Source organism: Protopterus annectens, chromosome 9.part0 (assembly GCF_019279795.1).
Source record: "Protopterus annectens isolate FY-2018-M chromosome 9.part0, PAN1.0, whole genome shotgun sequence".
NCBI lineage: Eukaryota > Metazoa > Chordata > Ceratodontiformes > Protopteridae > Protopterus > Protopterus annectens.
The window spans coordinates 174927737-174950885 of NC_056743.1; the positions used below are offsets into that span (position 1 = coordinate 174927737).

At 45.5% G+C, this 23149-nt stretch overlaps 1 protein-coding gene across 1 annotated transcript in view; it reads left to right on the top strand.

Moving 5' to 3' along the window:
- Nucleotides 1-23149, top strand: part of PPFIBP1 (PPFIA binding protein 1) — a 2404664-nt gene that overhangs the window by 1447806 nt on the left and 933709 nt on the right. Inside the window, exon 17 of the mRNA XM_044082713.1 lies at nucleotides 4802-4943. Coding sequence (XP_043938648.1) covers nucleotides 4802-4943 — 142 coding nt within the window. The remainder of the gene's footprint in view (nucleotides 1-4801; nucleotides 4944-23149) is intronic.

Here is a 23149-nt window from a genome sequence, read left to right on the forward strand (position 1 = left end):
AGGGCCTATACAAGCCTAGCCATAACAATTCCCTGGCTATTTCTTCCCACATTATTTACTTTCCTGGACCCCTGTCTAGCAGGGCAACTGACGTGATCCCTGGGGTGAATTTCCTTTCTCCCATCCAATCGTCAAGGTTCCTCTTGAAGAGGTCCAAAGAGGCACTCTGCTTGACATGTATGGGCAATCTATTCCAGAGTCTGGGGAGTCTCTGGGTCAGGAACCTATCCCTCCAGCATGTTTTGTTTATTGTGATGACAAGGTTTAGATCCCTGGAGCGTGTAGCTCTGAGGGATTGGGATTTCTTTAAGTGTAGCATGTCCAACAGCTCTGGGTTTGACATGGCCTTGTATGTTAAGCAGAGATCGCCTCTGAGTAGACGATATGCAACAGAGTATAGCTGGAGTATTTTAAGGCGGTCAGCGAGGGCATCTGCTTTAGGCCTGTGATTCTTTTAGTGAGGTATTTTGAGGCCTTTCCAGTTGTTGCAGATGTCTTGAGAGGTACATACCAAATGGGGCGTTGTATTCTATAATGGGTCTAATGAGGGATGAGTACAGTGGGACAATGACCTCCTTTTTTCTGGATGAAAAGCCCTTCGTGATGAGGTGTGCCACATAGAAGGATTTCCTGACTGTTGTGGCGATGTGGTCATCGAAGGTGAGACCACTGTCCACCTGTGTCCCTAAGTCTCTTATCACACTTTCTGTGTTTAGTGTACTGCCACCTATATGGTAATTCATGGATACATATTTTTTTCCCAAAGGGGATAACAATACATTTCTTGGCATTGAGCTTGAGCCCATGGCTCTGGCACCAAGCATCTGTTTCTGTAAGGCCCTTTTGTAGAGTATCCACATCATTTGGGGATTCAATAATGGCTCCCAGTTTGCAGTCATCTGCAAACTTTGTTAGCCAGAGTCCCTTAGTGTTGACCTGTACTTCAGAGAAGTAGATGCCAAACAAGAGCGGCCCCAGGACTGAACCCTGAGGTACTCCACTTGTCACTTGTCTGGAGCTGGATTTGGAGTTGGCTACTTTTACAGTGTGGGTTCTATCAGTAAGCCATTTAGCAACCCATTGGGTGACATAGGGATTAACGCCCAACTTAGTAAGTTTATCTATGATTCCAAAGTGGGGGATGGTGTCAAAGGCCTTGGCAAGGTCTAGATAGGCTGTGTGGACCACCTTACCCTTGTCCATGGCTCTGGAGACTGATTCAAAGAAGTCAGTCAGGTTCAGGAGACAAGATCGGCCCTTCACAAACCCAAACTGCGTGGGGTCCAGTGTTTGAAGGTTGCCAATGTCTTTGTTTATAAGTTCCATGATAATACGCCCCATGGCCTTGCAGATAAGGCTTGTCAGACTGATGGGACGGTAGTTTCCGGGATCCAAGGTGGACCCCCCCCTTGTGGATTGGGATAACTGTAGCTCTGCGCCACTCAGTGGGCATGAAACCTGAGGTGAGGCTATGATTAAACATGACACTTAGGTGAGGTGCCAGTTCATATTGTAGTTCATGTAGTACACAGCCTGGGATGTCATCTGGTCCCATGGATGCTGTATTCTTGGCTTTAGAGAGTGTGTTTTGTACCTGTGTGGCCATTATTACTGGAATTTGGCAATCTTCCGGTATTGAGATGGGCCATTTAGGGGTGAGAGGGGGGTGAAGTTGGCACTGAATCGATCTGCCAGAATATTGGCAATATCCTTCGGATCAGTATATTTAATGCCATTCTGTTTTAGCTCAGAGCAGATCTGAGCATTGCCATTTAGATTCTTGACATAGTTATAGAATGCTTTGTGGTTGTCTTTGGAATCTTTGGCAATTTTATTTTCGTAACTAGCTTTGGAGGATTTTATGAGGCATCTCAGTTTCTTACTGAGGCTAGTAAGGGAGTTTTTGCATCCTGGGATTTTCCTCTTTTCTGCAAAAGTTTCTTCCTTTTGTTGTAAAGTTTGTTTATGGCAGGGGACCACCAGATTGGCTTCCATTTTTGGATGAGAGCATTTTGGTTCTATTTGGGATGGCACGATTCATGCATGAGTGGATGTGCTCGTACAGTGCCTTAGTGTAGGATTCAGCAGTTGAACTTTCAGTTCCCGTCTGCATGGGTGTCATGAAGTTTGTCACTTCTGACTTGAGTAGCATGAAGTTGGCTTTGGAGAAGTTTTTTTATGGTGGTTTCTTTACAGGGGGTGGTGGTGGGATGTGGATGTTAAGGGTGATTAGCTTATGGTCAGACCTGACTAACGAGGGGTGACCATAGGTATGGAGCATTGATTTCCCATGTTGGTAATGACCAGGTCTAGGATATTGGAGCCCTGGTGGGACTATGGATTAGTTGATCCAGGGCGTTGGAATTTATGAATTCCAAGAACCGTTCTAAAGGTGTTGGGACATGAGTAGTTTTCCCAGTTAATGGCAGGGTAGTTAAAATCACCCAGTATTAGGGTGTTTGGTTCTATCTTAATATTTTCCAGTATGTTTAGAAAGGTGTAGTGAGAATCTTAGGGTATGGTGGGGGATCTGTAGCAAGCTACAATTTGGACTGCAGTCTTACCTAGTGTTAGTTGCACTTGGAGAATTTCAGACACATTGTGTTGGCCAACTAGCCTGGTGGTGTGAATATCCTTGGTGAATATCGACACTCCTCCACCTTTAGTGTTTCGGTCCTTGTTTGGTGGCCGAAAAGTGTGGTAAGAGTTGTAGCCTGGTATTGCAGGGGTGCTCTCTGGAGCCTTGAACCAGGTCTCAGTTACTGCACAGATATCGATGTTCTCCATTTTTAGGAGTGCCTCGAGAGAGTGCATTTTGAGGTTTAGACTTCTAGCATTGAGTAGCATTACCTTCAGATTTTGCATGCTTGTACCTGTTACGGTGGTGGTTTTGTCCTTTGAAGTTTGCCTAAAAAGGCACTATAGGGTGGCAAGAGCCTTAGCCAGTAACCTGAATCCCAGGGCGACAGGTGCAGACCATCTCTGGCAAAGCATCGTGGTCTGTCAATCATGTCATCCCAGGCAGACAGATACTGGATCCCCTTTGAATGACACCATAAGCTTAGCCAATTGTTGAAGTCAATCATTTTATCCTTATATTGTGGTATCATTCTGGGTGAAGGCAGGATGCTACTCAGGGCTAGGGTCATACCTGCCTGGGCCACATGATCCGAGAGCTCTTCCATGTCTCTTTTCATGTAGTCCAGGGAGGTGCGTCTCAAGTCATTCACTCCAACATGGACAATGACAGAGTCATATTTGTACTTGTTGTGGAGTGACTTGAGTGCATGCGTTATGTGGCGGATCCTGGCACCCGACAGGCAGTTGACTGTAATTTTCTCCTTATTCAACCTGGTGAGAGGGACATCAGTGTGCCGGACTATAGAGTCACCTATGACTAAAGTGTTAGGTACATTGTCTTGCCTTAGGGGCTGTTGCTGGGTGGCACACTGGTGTTGTGAACTATGTGACACATTGGTTATGATTGGTGTTTGTTTGCGTTTCAGCTTCAGAGGTCTTTGTTGCTTGGGCAGATTACAGTTAAGGGCCTCTGCATATGTGGATTTAGTGTTGCTATATGTGGGTGTTGGTGGTGCGGGTTTAGAAGGGCTATGTGTTACTTGAGGTGTAGTGTGGGTGTTAACCTTCTCCTCTTGACTGTTTAGCACAATCTTGGGTGGAGAGAGCTTTGCTTCCGTTTTGGCTATGTAAGTGCATCTCTCTCAGGTTGTAGTGTTGGGTGGTAGGAGGAGAGGTTTGTCTGTGTACATGAGGCAATTGCTGCATTGCCCCAGTATGCCCAGATTCACCAGGTGGACAGGAGAAATCACCGGAAGCTGACCCTTGGACATGCCTGGCTTGGGGCTTTTTTTTTTTTTCTTTGTAAAGTATAGGAGCTGTTTCCTTAGCAAGGTACTTTGCAATTATAGGCTGTTTAGTGCCTACTATTAATTTCTCTTTGTTAACAAGGAGAGTTCAGTGTTTGTATGAGTTTAAGGCTTCCTAGTGCTTTCCAGCAGGTATTAGAGAAAGTGCTAGTCACAGAGATGCTTAAAGGTAAGATTGAAAAGAATGCACTCTGCAGTGTGCACTAGAGAAGTTAGATGTGAAAGTAGGTAACTTGAGTTTTACCTGTTTAAAAAGTTAAGGTTTAGTGGAGAGTTACTATTTTTAAAACAGCAAGATGGATTGAAAGGGGTGGTCACTTTTGTATTTTGGTACTATGAAATACTGTAGGATGGCCAATAAATTTAAATAATTGAAGGGGTGGGATTTCAAAAATGATGATTTTGTGATTACTCGCATAAGCCAGTGAAAGTAGAGAGAAATGAGATAAGTTTAATATTGAAAGCAATCTAGCTATTTGTCATGTGTCTTGGAATCCTATGAAGTTAACCACTTTAAAAGAACTGATGTAAAAATCATCTGTCCCAGCAGTTAGATTGCACATTTTAAACATTGTGCTGACACTCTCATCAAAATCTTATTTATTGGCAAGTGTGTTGCTTTTAACTGTCCCTTTGTGCATGAGGGCAGGAAAATGTTACTGCCTGTGAAATCTGTGTTAACAGTCACACTTTTTTTATAATTTTATAAAAATTGCCTGATTTTGCTGTAAGCAACTGCAGCTGTTTCTTAAATGTTTTAGGTGCCTTATGTAAGAAACGTTTGGCTTTTGAGCTTCTAAGCAAGAAAAACAATTTGAAGTTGTCGTTATGAAGTAAACAAAGTCTCTGAATTTAGTCTCTCTACCTCTGGAGAAAGGTTTGCTTAGTGAAAGGCGTCCTTTTAATTTCCATAGCTGAGACAGAAAAAGGGTCTGCAGAACATCTAGACTTGACAACTGGGAGTTCAAGAGCAGCAGATTCAGACACTTGCGAGACAGCCTCATCATCTCCAGAATCGAGAAAGAAATCAAAAGGACTTTTGAAATTGTTTGGCAGGTAGGTTAATAAGTTGACATTTTGAATAACTGAGGTGTTTGTTTTGAGATGTCTGTTAAAAACTCATCTGAATAAATACTGAGATTTGTAACTGAATATGCTGTTGGTATGCAGTTATCTTTAGAAACCTAGTCATACAGCCATACATTCCCATGACGTTTTCAGTTCCTATATTTTACATAGAAATAACCTAGAGACAAGCAGAACATGTACACATTTCACCCTATGTATGAGGGATGAAGGTACTAAACCAGGGGTAAATTTGCAGTTACCCATCCATTTGTCCAGATTACGTTTGAGTAGTGTAAGCAAAGTACTTAGCTTTCTGTGGAAATGAAAACAATTCCATAGAAGTTGTATTCTCTGTGATACATGTCTGTTCCTCCAACATGTTCTGTTTATGTTGCAGAAGGGATTTAGATGTCTTGAATTTGTGTTTATGCTACTGTTGGACTTCTTGAATGTGCAGTAGGTCTAAAGCATAGAGTTGGTGTTGGGGCTTTGTACGTGAGGTAGACATCGCTTCTCAGTGGCTTAGATAACATCAAGAATCGGGGCAAGACTTTGCGATGCTTTGCATAGTTTTATGGTTTAGGCCATTTTTTGTGAATAAGAAAGAGTTGTGGGCATTTGATTTGTCAGATGTTTAGCAGGTACATACTGAAGGGAGTATTCTATTTTATGACTGGCCTGATGAGTGTAGAATACAGTGGAAAGATCACATCCCTGGACCTGGACACCATGTCCATAGTTATAAGCTGAACAATTAAAAATCACTTTTTTACAATAGTGGATACACGGTGATTAAAGGACATTTTGTAGTCTTCTTAAGTTCCTAGATCCCTAACTGTTGAATCAGTTTCAGGGGTGTGTTGTCAGTGTGATAACAAGGAACTTATTGTTTGCTGAAGGATACTGTTATACTTTTCATCGCATTCAGTTTTGATCCGTGGTTTTGACACCAGTTATTGATTTGGGAAAAGCTCTCTTGGAATTTCTTGGTGTCTTTTAGGGAGTTTATGATGACACTAAATGTATAGTTGTCTGCAGACTTGGTCAGCCATAAACCATTAACAGTAGATGTTAAGTTGTCAATCTCGCCTTCATTCTTGCTTGATGGGTTCGGAGCCGATCCTCGGCTCCGACTCGGCACTTGCTAAGCTCGAGAGTCACTTTTACCAGCTCGAGGCAGCCCCATATCCCATGATGCAAGGCGGTAAGTACCCAGATCTCGTTTGCCGCTTCGCTGATGAGGTCCTCCTTTTACCAGCTCCTGGTAAGTGATTTGCTACTTTGCTATTTTAGCCCCTTTTAACAAAAAAACCCTTTATTATTAGTTTTAATTTAGTTTTAAACTTTTTCTGACAGAAAATTCCCTGTCTCTTCTTATTTTTTTAGTCAAACTTTTACCCATCCCATCCCCCCCCTGTTAGGGTGTGTGTGTGTGTTTCCAGTTATACCTCTTTGGTATATTTAATTTAAATTCTTTGACTGGTGTGTGTGTGCTTGTGTTACACCATGTCTAAAGAAAGGGTCTCAGGCTTTAAGAAGTGTGACTCGTGCTGTCAGAAGATGTCTCTGACAGACGGTCACACTTCTTGCCTGTATTGCCTGGGCCCTCTTCACCTGCAGGACTCCTGTGCTATATGTCATTCTTTCAGCCAGAGTCCTGCAGGAAAGAAGAAATAAGTTAATACTTAAGGGCCTTCTTAAGCCGGAGGGCTCTCCGGCTAAGTCGGCTCCATCCAAGACTGCCAAATCTTCCAAGGCCCAGGCTTCTGTGTCAAAGCCTGCGGCCTCGGCTCCGACTCGTTCTGAGTCGAGATCGGCTCCGGCTGGAGCTGATTCTGGCTTAACTAAGCCATCGGTGCCGATTCTGCATCGACCACTTCGGTGTCGGCTCCGATCGGTTCCAACCACCATGTGGCTCAGGCATCGGTGTCGGCTCCGATCGGCTCCGACACCGTTACTTTTGTGGCTGTATCAGCTCCGGCTGGAGCCGATGCATCGAGGCTACCTGTCGGCTCTGATAAGTTGTCGGCTCCGACAGGTTCAATAGTTTCATCGGTTCCGATGGCTCCTTCGAGGAAGAGGTCTAGGTCTCCTTCCTTGGAGCTGATACTTTCGGCTCCGGCTTCACCTCTCCTCTCGGAACGCAGCCATCGGAGCCGCTCTTCAAGGTCATCCAGGCTTTCTGACCATGACTTAGAGTGGTCAGTAGATTACTTAAGTCACAGGTACTGGCCCAAATGTTACATAGTCCGTCTCAACAGACGACTATTGGTCCACACCCCGTTGCAGTTCCTCCTTCAACTCTACCCCAGAGCTTGGAGTTGGAGTCTTCGGGAATGGTCACTGCTACGGCTGAGGGACAGATACCCCCTTCTGTTCCTTCAGCCTCTACTCTTATCTCCTCTTCGAGACCTTCCTTAGAGGGATTCGGTGGCCGGGCTTCCATGGTCTCCTCCGAGGGGTGAGTGGCATCGGACCCTTGTCGAACCCGCTCTTCCCTTGGAGCCTCGGCCTTGGTGAGCTCGGCTCCGACATCTGCCTCGAGACTTCCCTTCGTGGTCCCTGGAGTTCCTAGCTCTTCGAACGGGTTCTCTCGGACCTGCCTGGGAGAGGAGCATTCCAGGTGATGAAGGGTGTCCGCGCCAGTGGTATCAGTCAGCAGTGTGTTCCCTTAGCTCCTCCCTCTATAGTGCCTGTTGACATCTCTGCCACTTCTCTTGCTACAGGACCCAGAGATCCTCCGCCTCAGGTTTCCCCATTGGGAATTTCCCCTCTTCCGAGGATTCTCCTGATGTTTGGGAGATCCTCCTAGGAAGAGGACTTGTAAGAGGAAGCATGTAGACTCCCAGTCTATCACTTCAGATACTGACTTTGATGAGTCAGAGGGATCCCCAAGATCCCCTCTGAGGATGTCTCCTTCTCAGACATCCTAGAACTCCTTAGACAGAGGGAAACTGGCCCACCAATAATCCCTCTGAGGATGAGTCAGTATACCTAGAGGCGTTTGGATCTCGGCCCTCCACCTCCTGGGTGTCTCCGCCTTCGACCCCTTATGCAGGTTATTGCCCGAAGGCGTGGGCTGCTCCTGACTCTGTAGAGCCAGTCCCTAGGAGGCCTTCAAAATTTATCACTGCCCGTGTGACAAGCAATTCCTCACTAAGGGTGTCCCGCTGATGCCATGGTGGTGGCTGCTGCCACCAAGAAGGAACTTGCAGATCCTTCCGTGCCGTCCATCCTCCTAATAAGGACTCTAGGACCTTGGATAGGAGTGTAAGCGGATGTTTTCCTCAGCGACCTTTGCTATGCGTCGCTGAATTACCTATGTCACTTCACCAGACTCCAAAGGGATATCCTTAAGGAGCTAGGTGATGTTGTTCAGGATCCTACAGCTGCAGGAGCTCAGGAAAAATTGCTTCGCAGCTAGGAACCCTTAATTCCATTGCAAACTCCTCCATGCGGCTAATATCATATGCTGCTGATGGAGCAGTAGGGCCGCAGGTACAGGTGTGGCTCTTAGACGCCAAGCCTGGATGCGGCTATGTGACTTTGCAGATCCCTTTAAGGCGTCCTTCACAAATTCTCCCTTTGATGGGTCAGCTTTGTTTGGCCCTCAAGTGAAGGAAACTTTGACCAGGTGTGAGCAGGACGGCAAGACTCTTTCTGCCGTAGGAGTCCGTTTTCCACCCCTTCTAGACCTTACCCCAAAGGACAGAAAGGTGGCAAAATGTGGTTCCAAATCCCAAGGAGTCACGCGGATTCACGTGGTCAGTTTACCCCTAGAGGCAGAGGGGTAACAACAACAGACGCCGCTCTAGAGGCAGAGGGGTCCAAAACCAGGGAAACAGAGAGCCTCTCTCTGACAAGCCCTTTCAGCATCCCTGAGATGTTGCCCGGCTGTCCCTCCTTGGAGGCAGTCGGGAAGATTATCACTGTACCCAGAAGCCTGGCATTCCCTCACTCAAGACAGATGGGTACAGTCGATCATATCCAAGGGTTACATAATTCCTTTCGAGGAAAGTCCTTTCCCTCAAATTCCCTTCCAGATGTACCACCTGGTCTAAGGGAAATTGCAGAGTTAGAAGTCTCAAAACTACTGCAAAAAGAGCCATTCAGCCAGTTACAACAGACCATTCAGAGCCGGAATCTACTCAAGGTTCTTTTGGTCCCCAAAAAGACGGGAGACTGGAGACCAATATTGGATCTCAGCAGACTCAACAAGTCTGTGAGGAAGTCAAGATTCGAATGGTCACTCTTCAGTCAATTCTGCCCTTCTTACAGCAGGACAACTGGATGTGCTCAATAGATCTTCAGGCTGCGTACTATCACATCAAAATTCACAGACGCTCCAGGAGATTTCTCCGCTTCGGCTGGGGTCCAGTCATTTCAGTTCAGAGCCCTGCCCTTTGGTCTCACTACAGCCCCCAGAGTGTTCACCAAATGCATGGCAGTGGTCACGGCTCACCTGAGACGTCAAGGATTCCAGGTGTTTCCGTATCTCGATGACTGGCTCCTGTCAGCCACCACCAGGCATCAGCTTATTCAAGCCAGGGATTACACAATAAATCTTTGTTCTCATTTGGGCATCTCGATCAACTTCGAAAAGTCATCCTTATCGCCCTGCCAGTCTATTACTTTCGTAGGCGCAAACTTAAACACTGTTCGGATGTCAGCTACCCTTACAGATCAAAGAGTTTCAGACATTCAGAGTCATGTCAGGATCATCATAGCCAACAAGAAAGTACAGGCCAGAATGGTTCTAAAGGTATTAGGCCTCATGGCTGCGGCCATTACTCTTCTTCCCCTGGCTCGCTTCTACATGCGCATTCTTCAGTGGATGCTGTTCACACAGTGGTCGTACCAACAACTTCCAATGCGTCACCAGATTCTGGTGACACAGACTTGCAAAGATCATCTTGCTTGGTGGATCATATCTCCTCAGGTTCACCAAGGCAGACACTTTGTACCCCCATCCCCGATAGCCACTGTCACCACGGATGCCTCCCTGATCGGGTGGGGGGGTCATTATCAGGGCAGGATGGTTCATGGGACGTGGCAGCCGTTCGAGTACCACCTGCACATAAATGTCCTGGAGATGAGAGCAGTGCTTTTAACGTTGCAAGCCCTCAACGACTTTCTTCCCGTAGGGACAATTGCAGTCCACACAGACAACATGTCTGTAGTTTGGTATATCAACAAACAGGGCGGAACCAAGTCCTACCCTTGTGTCGAAGCGCTCAGACTATGGCAATGGGCGATCTCCTCTCATCGGTTTCTGGTAGCAACGCATATCCCTGGGAAAACCAACATTGTAGCGGACAGATTGAGCAGAGCTATTCTCATGCCTCACAAGTGGTCTCTCAAGCAATCTATAGCGGAAGAGATTTTTCTGGAATGGGGTCGTCCATGTTGCGATCTTTTTGCTACTCCCCAAAACAGCAAATGCCCAGACTTCTTCTCTCTCTTCCCTCTTCCAGGCCATCCCCCCAGGGCGCTCTGACCCAGGATTGGCCCCAGGGACTTCTTTATGCCTTCCTCCTTTTCCTCTGATCCCTCAAGTTATCCAGAAAGCTACCGTTTTGAGAGCCAAATTGATTCTCATTGCCCCTTACTGGCCTCGACAAGTTTGGTTCCCGTTCCTCCATCGTCACCTTTTGGTGCAGCCGTGGCATCTGGACCCAGTGCCAGATCTTCTGATTCACCAATCCGGTCAGCTGCACCGGTCTATCCCTTCTCTCAACCTCACAGCATGGTTGCTCCACTTCCTTCCTTAGCCAGGCTTCCTTTGATCTCTAACCCAGTTAGAGACATCATAGTAGCTTCTTTAAAATCCTCTACCAGGAGGATTTATACAAGCAAATGGAAACGTTTCTCTTATTGGGCTAAGGCCAAGAATATTGATCCTTTCACTGCCCCTGTTCAGGCAGTCCTGGACTTCTTGGCAGAGATTTTTCATGCAGGCTCCTCTTCTTCCACAGTTAGAGTTCAATTGGCTGCTATCTCCAACTTTCATGTCGGGGTTGCAGATCACAGTATTATGTCCCATAGGCTCTGCAGGGCCTTCTTGAAAGGAATTTTCCTACTAAAGCCTCCAATCAGGAATCCTCCTCCTCAGTGGGATCTAAATTTAGTGCTGACATCCTTGATTCTTCCCCCCTTCGAGCCAGCTGTTTCTTGTTCCCTGAAATTTCTTTCTTGGAAAACTTTATTCCTAGTGGCTATTACATCGGCCAGGAGGGTGTCTGAACTTCATGCTCTATCGGTTCGACCCCCCTATTTGGTTTTTCACAAAGACAGAGTATCTTTGAGAACTAATCCGACCTTTTTGCCTAAGGTCGCTTCAAAGACCAATTTGAATCAATCCATTGATCCCCCTGTATTTTTCCCAAACTATTCAGACAGAGCCGAACAAAAACTTCATTGTCTTGATGTCCACCGTCAACTCCGATATTATTTGGACAGAACAAAAAAATTTAGGAAATCTGATCAACTTTTTGTTTCCTATGCGGATAATAAGAAAGGCCTTCCTTTTTCTAAAGTGACCTTGTCTAGATGGCTTTCTTCGGTCATCTCTGAAATTTATCTGCTCAGGGGAAAACAGCTGTGCTCAAAACCTAAAGCACATTCAACTAGGAGCTTAGCTACTTCTACAGCCTTTCAAGCTAGACTTCCTTTAGACACTATTTGTGCAGCGGCCACTTGGGCCACTCCTCACACTTTTGTTTCCCATTACAAATTGGACTTGGCCTCCAGGGACAGAGCCAGTTTTGGCTCTACAGTCCTCAAGAGTCTGTTCCATTGAGCCACCCAGGATAGAGGTGCTAGGGACGCGGTCCCATCAAGCAAGAATGAAGGCGAGATTGACAACTTAACATTAAGAAGTTATGTACCTACCATAACGTTCCATGTTAGTTGTCTTCTCTCGCCTTCTTTCTTGCGGCCCTCCCTCCTTCCCCCAGGCCTGGACAGACCTTTTTATAAGAAATTATTATGCTGAAGACCATTCAGACCTGGTCCTTCTTCCAAAGGAAGTCTTTTATGCTTGGTGCTATTGCCCTTTGTCATCAAACGAGATCTGGGTACTTACTGCCTTGCATCATGGGATATGGGGCTGCCTCGAGCTGGTAAAAGTGACTCTCGAGCTTAGCAGTGCCGGTGGAGCCGAGGATCGGCTCCGAACCCATCAAGCAAGAAAGAAGGCGAGAGAAGACAACTAACATGGAACGTTATGGTAGGTACATAACTTCTTATTTTGACCTCTGAGAAGCAAATGCCGAGTGGCCCAAGGACTGATTCTTTGAGTGCACCAGTAGTGACAGGTCTTTTTGGATGAGAGTAGAGCAGTCAACCATAATTTCCTGGGTTCTGTTTGTGAGCCAGTTTGCTGTCCAATGAGTTACATAAGGATTAAAATTTAGCTGGAGTAGTTGATCTACAATCTCAGAGTGTGGGATGGTGCTGACCACCTTGCAAGGTCTAGATATTTAGTGTACTGATTTGCCCTCATCCATTGCTGTAGTAACTCTCTTTAAGTCAACCAGGTTAAGTAGACTGGTGTGCTCTTAACAAATCCAAACTGGTTTGGATTGCCAATGGATATTATCTCTTGACTGCCTGTGTGAATACAAATTTTGAGTCCTTCACTGCCAAGCCTTTCTTCTTCAGAGTGAAGTTCAGAAATTGAATGCCTTAACTATGTTGCCCGTATAAAAAGCCTGTTTTGCATACTAACAGTCTAAATTTATTTTTCTGTACAAAAAAAATGTATTTGAGCATTAAGATGACATTGTTTTTGCTTTGAAAATGTTTATCTCACTTGCTTTTTTTCACTATTTCAGTTGTTTACATGTAGAATATTGCAAAACTTTTGATTCATTAGCTTTACTTATGTCTTAACTGGTAGATGTTCATCGTGTTACACTGCTGCAGTCATTACACTTGGGTTATCCTGCCGTCAGGCTGTCCCGCAGTCGGCCTGAGTTCCAAAGTCTTGGTCCAGCGTCGGTTGCTGTCGCTTCTTCCCTGACGTCAGTGCACCAGGGGTATATATGATGCATCCAACGCCATTTTCTTCAGTCTTTCTTGCCGCGCGGTGCCCGAAGCAGAAGCAGTTCGCAAGTGCCGGTCAGCTGACTCCTGAGATTTTCGAAGTCGAATTTCAGATCCAAAGTCTTCAATAAAGCTAAGTACCCCATTGGGGAAACTTTTTTCTTGCCTCAGACCGATGTCAGAAAAAGTTAATAATTGTATTTCTTGTGGGAAGCAAATACCTCATAAGGACTTCCACTCTTACTGTATTCCATGCCTAGGCCCTGATCACGACGTCACTAGTTGTCAGTTTTGTGCTAGATTTAACAAACACACTATAAAAAGACGTTTTGATTTTGCTTTGCACTACTTTGGCCGAAGGTTCAATTATACGATGCCGTCAGATCAGCCGACTACCTCAATACTGAAAAAACGCAAAGACAAGGATAAAGACAGGCATCCGAGGTCCAAAACAGACGACGAAGCCTCTTCTAGGCCAGTCGCTGGTTCGCAGCCCCTGTCACCCGCTACCTCAGAGCCACAGGCCGCTGCCGACTCCCACGTGGAGACTTCTAGGCCTCTGGAAACTCAAGGTATTGGGCATACAGAAACTAATCCCTCAGATGGGTCCGGAGCCGCTGAGCAGGCATTGGCTTCTGAGGGTGTTTTCAGACCTTCACAACTTACCATTAAAACAACAGCCAAGACAAAGGTACCATTAAAGACAAAGAAACAAGTACAGCATTTTCCTGGACAGTCCTCCATGCTTAAGAAACAGATGCTTAAAATGGCCGAAGACCTCATTACTCTAATCAGGGGTTCCCATCCCCCTCCTGAGAAAAGGCCTAGGCAGGATACAGACTATGACTCCTCTGATCAGGTTTCCATTTCCTCCGATTCTTCTTCAGACCAGGGATACTCTCTACCCCCCTATGGGGACTCTGATGCTGAAGAATCTATCCCTTCAGCCTCTCCTCCTGAGGATTATTCTTTTGGGGAAACTTTACATACCATGAAGGAGCATTTCCACTGGGAAAGCCAGGATTATTCAGAATCCAAGAAAAGGCTGAGGGATTTCCTCTTATTGCCTCAACACAGGCCCCTGGCTATTCCACCATTGCTAGATATTGTAGATGATGTGTTCTCTGAATCCAGTTTATCTCCTGACTGTTTGCCCCCTGCTCCAGCCAAGCCAGATAGGTATTATAGAGTCCCTGATTCTCACAAGTTTCTTTACAAAAACCCTTCTGCTGATCCAGAAACTATTTCCCAGGGTCCAAAAGGGGTTAAGGCTTCCATTGAAAAAAATCCAGTCCCCTCTGACAGAGATTCCAGAGCTTTGGATAGATGGGTGAAGAAAGTATACACTTGTGCAACTTCAGCAGTAAGAGCTATAAATTGCCAGTTTCACATGCTTAAGTACCAACAATATTTAATGGCTCAGTTAAAACAGAAAATGCTTGCAACCTCAGAAGCTCCTGATTGTAAAGAAATGCAGGATTTATTGCATGCAGTTGAACAGGTGGGAAAACATACTCTGCAATGTGGTTTTGATTGTTTAGAGTCCTCTTGTAGAGCCGCAGTTACAGGTTCTGTGATTTGAAGACATGCTTGGTTAAAAAAACAAAGTTTACCTGATCATGTTAAGGCAAAATTATTGGATGCTCCTTTACAGCATGATACTTTGTTTGGTGTTAAGACCGAAGAGGTGTTAAAGAAAATGGAGGATAAAGCTAAATCTATGCAAACAGTCGAGGATTTCTTACAGGTACAGCCACCTCGGTTTATCAGAAATTGGCCAACAAAGAATTGGTCCTTTCCAGTGTCAGACAGGCCACAGAGAGGCAGATGCAGACACCCAAGAGGCAGATCTCAACCCCAAGGCTCAAACAGACAACGACATTGGGGCACCTCAACCCCAAAAGGTGGTGAGGACAAGTCTCAACCTTACAGGAAACAGTCACAATGACTTTCCTCTTCGTATGCCAAGCACGTCCCTTCTGGAAGCCCCCTTAGGGGGAAAACTAGCACTTTTTTCTCAAAACTGGCAAACAATCACCCAAGACAAATGGGTCCTGAAATATTGTATCTCAAGGTTACAGATTCCACTTTCATACTTTACCAAGGTTAAAAGGAATGCCAGACCTGCCACAAAATCAATGGGCAGAGGCACAAAAACAATTTTCAGCCCTCGTGGACATGAGAGCAATTCAAAAAGTACCACAACAGGAACAAGGACAAGGATTTTACTCAAGACTCTTCCTGGTCCCCTGAAAGGACAAGGCCTGGAGGCCCATACTAGATCTTTCAATTCTGAATACTTACCTGGATATTCCGAAATTCAAAATGTTGACATTACAGCAGCTTTTACCCATGCTGGGCAAGAAGGCTTGGCTTGTTACACTGGACCTCAAAGAGGCATACCTGCATGCCCCTATCAGACAAAATTGCAGAAGATACCTCAGATTCAAAGCTGGTACAATGCGCTACCAATTTTCTGCACTGCCCTTTGGCTTATCTACTGTGCCCAGGGTCTTCACAAAGTGCCTGGCACCAGTAATTGCATTTTGCAGACAAAAAGGAATTCAAATATATCCATACCTGGATGACTGCCTCATTCAAGCTGAGACGAAGGACATTCTTCTACAGCATCTAGCGTTTTTAAGAAGGTTGCTAATTTCTCTAGGGTACACAGTAAACGAAAAGAAGTCAAAACTAGTACCCTCGCAACAGATTATATTCTTGGGTGCCAGCTTAAATACAACGGCCCAGATGGCTTACCTCACTCCAGACAAACAAGTTCAACTAACTCAATATTTTCACTTGCTGGCAAGAAGGTCCCAAATCCCTGCAAGAAAAATTCTGCAGGCCCTGGGATTCATGGCATCCTGCATACTACTAATACCATATGCCAGACTGCATATGAGGAAATTACAATGGTACCTGAAAAGTGTTTGGACTCAACACTCACAGTTTAGAAGCAGTAATACCAATGATTCCCTGCCTACAACAGGAGTTTTGATGATGGGCACAGGCATGCCACCTAAACAAGGGTAAGCCTTTTACCCAACCCACAGCCAGGCAAACTCTAATGACAGATGCTTCGGATTACGCCTAGGGAGCGCACATGGCAGGAAAATGCATTCAGGGCAAGTGGACCACAGACCAGATGCATCTTCACATCAATCAAAAAGAGATGTTGGCTGTTCAAAATGCCCTAACAGCTTTCAAGGACCTTCTACATCCAGGACAATTATTACTAAAGACAGATAACACCACAGTAATGTGGTACATAAACAAGCAAGGGGACACTCATTCTTATCCCCTATGCAGGCAAGCCATGACCTTGTGGAACACAGCTCTAACGTATCAAGTTCACCTGCAAGCACAATTCCTGCCAGGAAAGAAAAATACTCTGGCAGACGACCTAAGCAGAAATATCATGGACCCTGACGAATGGAAATTGAATCCACAAATCTTCAGCATGGTAACGCAAAAGTGGGGATGCCCAGACATAGATCTTTTTGCCTCCCCACTGAATTGCCAACTACAAAAATTCTGCACAAGGACTTATCACAAACAAGCATGGAAAGTGGATGCTGTTCTGTTCAGCTGGAGAAACCTAAAAGTTTATGCCTTCCTGCCACTGCCTCTCCTTTCAAAGGTATTCCTAAAAGCCAGACAAGAAAACCCAGAGATGATCCTGATTGCTCCAGACTGACCATGCCAGCACTGGTACCCTATCTTAAGGAACTTGGCTCAAGGCCCACCATGGATTTTGCCACAAATTCCAAAACTTCTGACTCAGCAAAACAATCAGATCCTGCACGGTCAGCTCAAAACACTAAACCTGGCTGCATGGCAGATACATTAGTCAAACAGACAACACCTCTCTCTAAAGCTGTTATGGATGTCATTTTGGAGGCCAGGAGGCCTAGCACCAGGAAAGCTTACTCAGAAAAATGGAAGAGATTCTGCACCTGGAACCAGACTCAAAGCCTTGACCCTCTTGTTCCAAACATTCCTCAGATTTTACAATACTTAACTGAGATGCTGGACAGAGACTTATTCTTCTCATCAATTAAGATCCACGCCTCTGCCATTTCAGCACATTACAACACCGATCCTCCTTTATTCTCTCATCCCTTGCTAAAGCAGTACCTCAGAGGGGCTAAAAACATAAGACCGCCCCGGAGAGCACCAACACCAACTTGGGACCTCAATTTCGTTTTGGAAAAACTGACCCTGCCACCTTTTGAGCCAGCCAATGCAGCCAATCTAAAATTTTTATCATGGAAAACAGCTATGCTCCTGGCAGTAACTTCAGCACGAAGAGTCTCAGCGCTACAGGCATTAATGGCAGTGGAACCTTTTATAATTTTTCATCAGGACAGGGTATTTTTAAGGACAAACCCTACCTTTATGCCAAAGGTGGTATCTAGTGTGGCGCTTAACCAAGCCAACTTTTTATCCAAACCCCCAGAATAAAGGGGAGAAACTTCTGCATTCTTTGGACATACACAGGCAGCTACGCTTCTACTTGGACAAAACAAAGGCTTTCAGGAAAACTGAGCAACTGTTTGTAGCATATGCTGCAGGATCACAGGGCAAGGCTATCTCAAAGCAGACTATATCCAAATGGATAGGACACTGTATTTGGTACTGCTACATACAGCATGGAAAATCAGTCCCAAATAACATTAGGCCACATTCCATCAGGGCAACAGCCACTTCAACAGCCTTTCTCAGAGGAGTACCTACCAAGGAAATTTTGGAGGCTGCAACTTGGAGTTCAGTGCACACCTTTACCAAGAATTACCACCTGCCTCTTTACTCTAAATCCAGAACAGGATTTGCCACTGCAGTTCTGCAGGGCCTCATAGCCAATCCTAACTCTTTATAGACCAGCCACCCAACCTCAGCTTTGGGATTCTACCCAAGTGTAATGACTGCAGCAGTGTAACACGATGAACATAGTACAGTTTTGTACCTACCATAAATGTAGATGTTCGAGTGTTCACACTGCTGCAGTCCAGGTTACCCTCCCTCCATCCCCTCTGAACTAGCTGGACTTATCTAGTCCTTTCTATCCTATACAACCTTTGGGGTGTATTTGCTGGTAACTGAAGGTATTGTTTTTACTGTATATTTTTCATTAGCAACATGTATTGCCTACCTACTTGGGGGCACCTGACATCTGGGGCAAGAAAAACTGAAGAAAATGGCGTCGGATGCATCTTATATACCCCTGGCGCACTGACATTAGGGAAGAAGCGACAGCAACCGATGCCGGACCAAGACTTTGGAACTCAGGCCGACTGCTGGACCACCTGACGGCAGGATAACCCAAGTGTAATGACTGCAGCAGTGTGAACACTCGAACATCTACATTTATGGTAGGTACAAAACTGTACTGTATATCTGATCCAACTGTATCCAAAGTCAGCAACATTCAGACCTTTGAATCCAAGGCTCAGGCTCCTCCCCCTAGTCAAAATGCTCCTCTGCCCTGACAAATCCTCAGATCTCATTTCAGCCAGACATGGTCTCAGAGGCGTATATCATTTAATGGTGAATTTTTGGGGGCTATTGTCAGATAAAATAATCCTTTGCCTTTTACCACCTTCATAGTGTTTGCCCTGCCTCCTGGCTATATTGTCTTCTCCTTTCTCTAGTTTGATAGCTTTTTATGTTGATCTCATTCCTGCCGTTTTCTAGTCCTCTCCTATATAATAAAAGCATGCGTGTGTGTGCACGTGTATGTGCATGTGTGTGTAGATGTATAGATAGCGGTTTAATCTTTTTACTATGCCTGACAAGTCTTTTAGCTTTAAAAATGTGTTCCACTTGTAGAGACAACATTTTTCCACAAGACCTCTCATACTAAGTATGTGTGTTTATTGTCTCAGGGCAACCCACCTTTAAGAGGATTACCAGCTGTATTCTTCTTTTGGGCCTATGACCCTCTTGGACTGACGGTCCAAATTAATGCTAAAAGGTCTTCTCATTTTCTCAGTGGGAGAATTGACCTCCTCCCTTTCTGGTTCACCCTTTTCTAAGAGAGTGGTAGAGAAGACAAATGAAAGAGAAAGAGGGTTAAGGAAAGAAATAAACAGCTTGAAAAATCCAAATAAAAGGAGTTGCAAAAAATATCTCTGGCCCCTTTAGTGGCTTTGGGCCCAGATCTCAAGCTTGCTAAGCCTTTGGATCTGTTTTTTTTCCTCAGTCCGTATAGTTCCACTCCCCTACTCCTACCATGTTAGTGGAGCTGAGTGTGTCCCCAGAGCCAGCCACCCCTTGGCTCTGTTCTCCATTCTTACACGCAGAGATGCCTTTCCACAGATCTTGCAGGCTGCCTTAGTCCTCATTTCTTAGGTATGTACAGTTGGGAGCTTATCTGAGTGTCATGTGCACAGGATGATGTGAATACACCTGCCAGCAGATTACCCAAATGTAATGACTGCAACAGTGAATACACTCGAACATCTACATTTATGGTAAGTGTAAACTGTACTTTCCTTCCCACCCCTCCCATAATGGGCGTGCCAGGACCAGGCCATGCTACTCCTTAACTGGTTTCTCCTTCCCTGATCCAATCTTCATATCTGGGTGTTTTAGAACTGAGCGTATACCATGGGATGATTCTTTCGAAACCAGGAGCATGGTTGCCTTTAACTAGACAGTCTCCATTACCCGCTCAACTGTGTTTGTGCACTGGCATCAAGATTTGACTCCTAGACTTTCAGATCCATCCCTTCCCTTCAATGCATCAGTGTTGGACAGTTCAGCCCTGATGCTGAGTTGGGAGCTGAACCGGACTGTGTCTGTAGATGGTCTCTTGTTGGGATTCTCTTTCTGGTCTCTGCCTTGTCTTTGGCCTTTAAGACATTATCCAGAGAAGAGGTATACCATCATCTCTTGTATCCATCCTAATCCCCTCTGCTGTTTGCGGTTCCTAGTTTCATAAAATCCCGCCCCTTAGGCACAGCCAGCTTCTGTAAGCCGTGACAAGGCTTGTGAGACAACTTCCCATTCAGCTTCCAAATCTTCCCCAGATTGTAGAAGAAAACAAAAGGAACTCATGTAAAAGGAGACATTTAAATTCCTCACAGGAGTCTCTCATGAAAGATACTGATTTCGAATGCAGGGTCCACATGTTTCTCCCTGGAAGGTGTGTGTTTTGGGGACATCCTGGAATTGCTTTGGCAAAAAAGGAGTATGGTACACCAATGCCACCTCCCAGGAGTAATTTGTATTTCTTGAGGTCTTCAGAGCTGGCTTGTCTTATCTTCTGGGTGGTGGTCCTGACACATGAGCTTTACTGATTGTGTCTCAGCAGGCATGGAAGGAGGCAGATGTGGTGGAGGTCATAACTGACAAGCCTGACATGATTTGTTTCCCCATGGGACAGATCCACATCTCTTGTCCAATGTGATCGATTACACACATCTACAGCAGTATGTACCAGCTTGCTATACATTGACATGCCTGGATGCGATTTTGCAGAGAACTTGGGCATCCCTTTTGAATGTCTCTTGAGGGGTCCACCCTCTTCAGGCCGAAAGTTAAAGATTCACTTACTAGGAGTGAACAAGAAGAGAAAACCTTGTCTGCTGTCAGCATCCACTTCTTCAGTCCCCCCGCCCCCATAGGACCTTTTTCTCAGAACCAGAAGGATGGTTAGGAGGCTGTGGTCCCCAAGGTGTCATGGTTGCATGACACGTTTGGAGACAGCACCCCGCCAGGGAGGGGCAGAAAGGGAAGAACAGCAGCAATGAAAGTCGCCCTTGAGGCAGAAATGGTTTGCAGAGCCAAGGATTTCAGGGTCCGTTCACAAATAAAACCTTCCAGTGCTCCTGAAAGGTTTACCTGACTGCTGCACTCTGGAGGCAGTTGGGGAGGGGGACTTTTCTCTGCATCTTCATGCCTGGTCAGCCATCACCTCTATTGGGTGCACAGAGTTGTGTCCATGAACTGTCTTTCCTTTTATTTGCTGTCTCAAATGGCATAACGTCTTCCTGATGATCCAACCCCCCCACCCCGAGGCAGTTCAAGAAGCTGCAAGGCTGCTCGGCAAATGAGTCATCCAGTAGGTCCCACCAGACCAGCAAGGCTTCAGAGTCCACTCAAGGATATTTTTGGTTCCAAAGGAAAACCAAGACCGTAGGCTTGTTCTGGACGTCCGTCACCTAAACCATTTTGTAAAACAGACAAAATTCAGGACGGTCATAGTTCAGGCAATTTTACCACTTCTGTGGAAGGGCAACTAGATGTGCTTGATGAACTGCAAGGATGCTTGCTATCACAGAAGGATAGCCAGGAATGCTAGGAGGTTTATTCACTTTTGTCTTGGAGCCATTACTTTCAGTTCAGGGCACCCTTCGGCCTCACCACAGCCTACTGGATGTTTACCAGGTATATGGCATTGGTTACAGCACATCTCATAGTGCAGGTGTTCCAGATATTCCCAGATCTAGATGACTTGCTAAAAAGTGCTACCACAAAGGGATCTGCTAATTTGAGCTGAAGACCACTCCATTTATGCCTTCACCTAGGGGTCACTGTCAGTTTGGAAAAGTGCAAACTGAAATCTGTCCAGGCAAAATTCATAGGGTACCACCTGGGCACTGCCTTGCTCCCAGAATCCAGATTTGCCATTCTATATTTACAAGCCTCCTTGGTTCATTTTGCAAAAAAGATGTGGTGAGGTCCAGCCTACATCCCTTGTGCTGTTTGACATCTTCTGTAACATTTGCCCTTCACGTCAGATTTCATATTTAGGCATTCCAGTGGAATCTCTCGATACAGTGGTCTGTGCTACACCAACAAATAGACTTCCCAGTCAGTCTCACAATCTGCAGACTGCATATTAATGGTGGACCAAGTTGTTTAGTCTCTCTAGGCCACCCCTTTATTCTCACTTCCCCAGCAGCCACAGTAAAAATGGATGCTTCCATCTTGGGGATGGGGATTTTGTGGGGAAGACTGTCCATTGCATATGGACTACGATGGAGGTCAATCTTTACGTCATTGGCTGGAGATGATAGTCCTAGTATTTGCAGGCCTTCCAGGACAACCTCCACAGTGGGTGTGATTGCAGTGCAGGCAGACATCATCATTTCTCTGGAACATTAACAAACAAGGAGGAACTTGCTCACATTCTCTTAGGAGGCCATGAGGGTTTGACAATGGATGATGATTTCCCAGCACTTTCTGGTTGCTGTGCATATCCTGAGGAAATGTATTGTGTTAGTGGACAAGTTATGCAAGTCCATCCTCCTGCCTTACGAGTGGCCTCTCAATTGATTGGTGGCTGCCAAGATTTTCAGCTGCTGGGGACTGGCTTGCAGTGATTTGTTCACATCCTCATCCAGCACCAAATATAGTAGTTACTTTGCTTTGATTCCCCAAGAGGGAGAGTTACCCGAGGGATGCTGTAGTCCACATTTTTCCCCTGGGTCTCTTCTATGCCTAACCACCCACTCCCCTCATAACCAAGTTTTTGCAAAAAGCAGCCTGGTACAAGACCAGAGTAATAGTCTTCACCTACTTTTGGTCTTGTTAGATATGGTTCACCTTTCTATGGCGTCACATAGTGTACTGTCCCTGTGTGCTGGACACTCCTCCATACTTGATTTCTCACTTATCTTGCAAGGCTCACCCAGACATTGAAGCCCTGAAGCTAACTGCTTGGTTTCCTCACTTCCAGTGATGGCCAGAAATTCCAGCCTTTGCTCTTCTGTGATCCATATATTATCTCAAAAACCTATCAGGAAAGTCTATAGAACCAAGTGGAAGAGATTTTCTATTTGGGATTATGCTAAGGGTGAGAAAAGAAGATAGGTTCATGTGCTGTGGAACATGGCTACCCTGCCCCCAAAAGTTCTACTTAACATTTTCTGTGGAAGTGTACTTTGTACTAATTGTGTGGCAGCAAGAATTTTTGTGGTGGCCCGTCTTGTAGACTCCCATGTTTTTATTTGGTTTATGACTAAGGTGACCATCTAGAATTTCAGCCATACAACCCAGTTTTAGTGGGAGATTATCTCCCTTTTTCTGCAAGGTGAAGGTTTGCAGTCACCCATCCAGTGAACCAGACTAGTTTTAAAGGTTGCCAGGGAGATTCCCCATCCTCCCTATTGTGGATGTTGTACATAGTACAGTGAGTC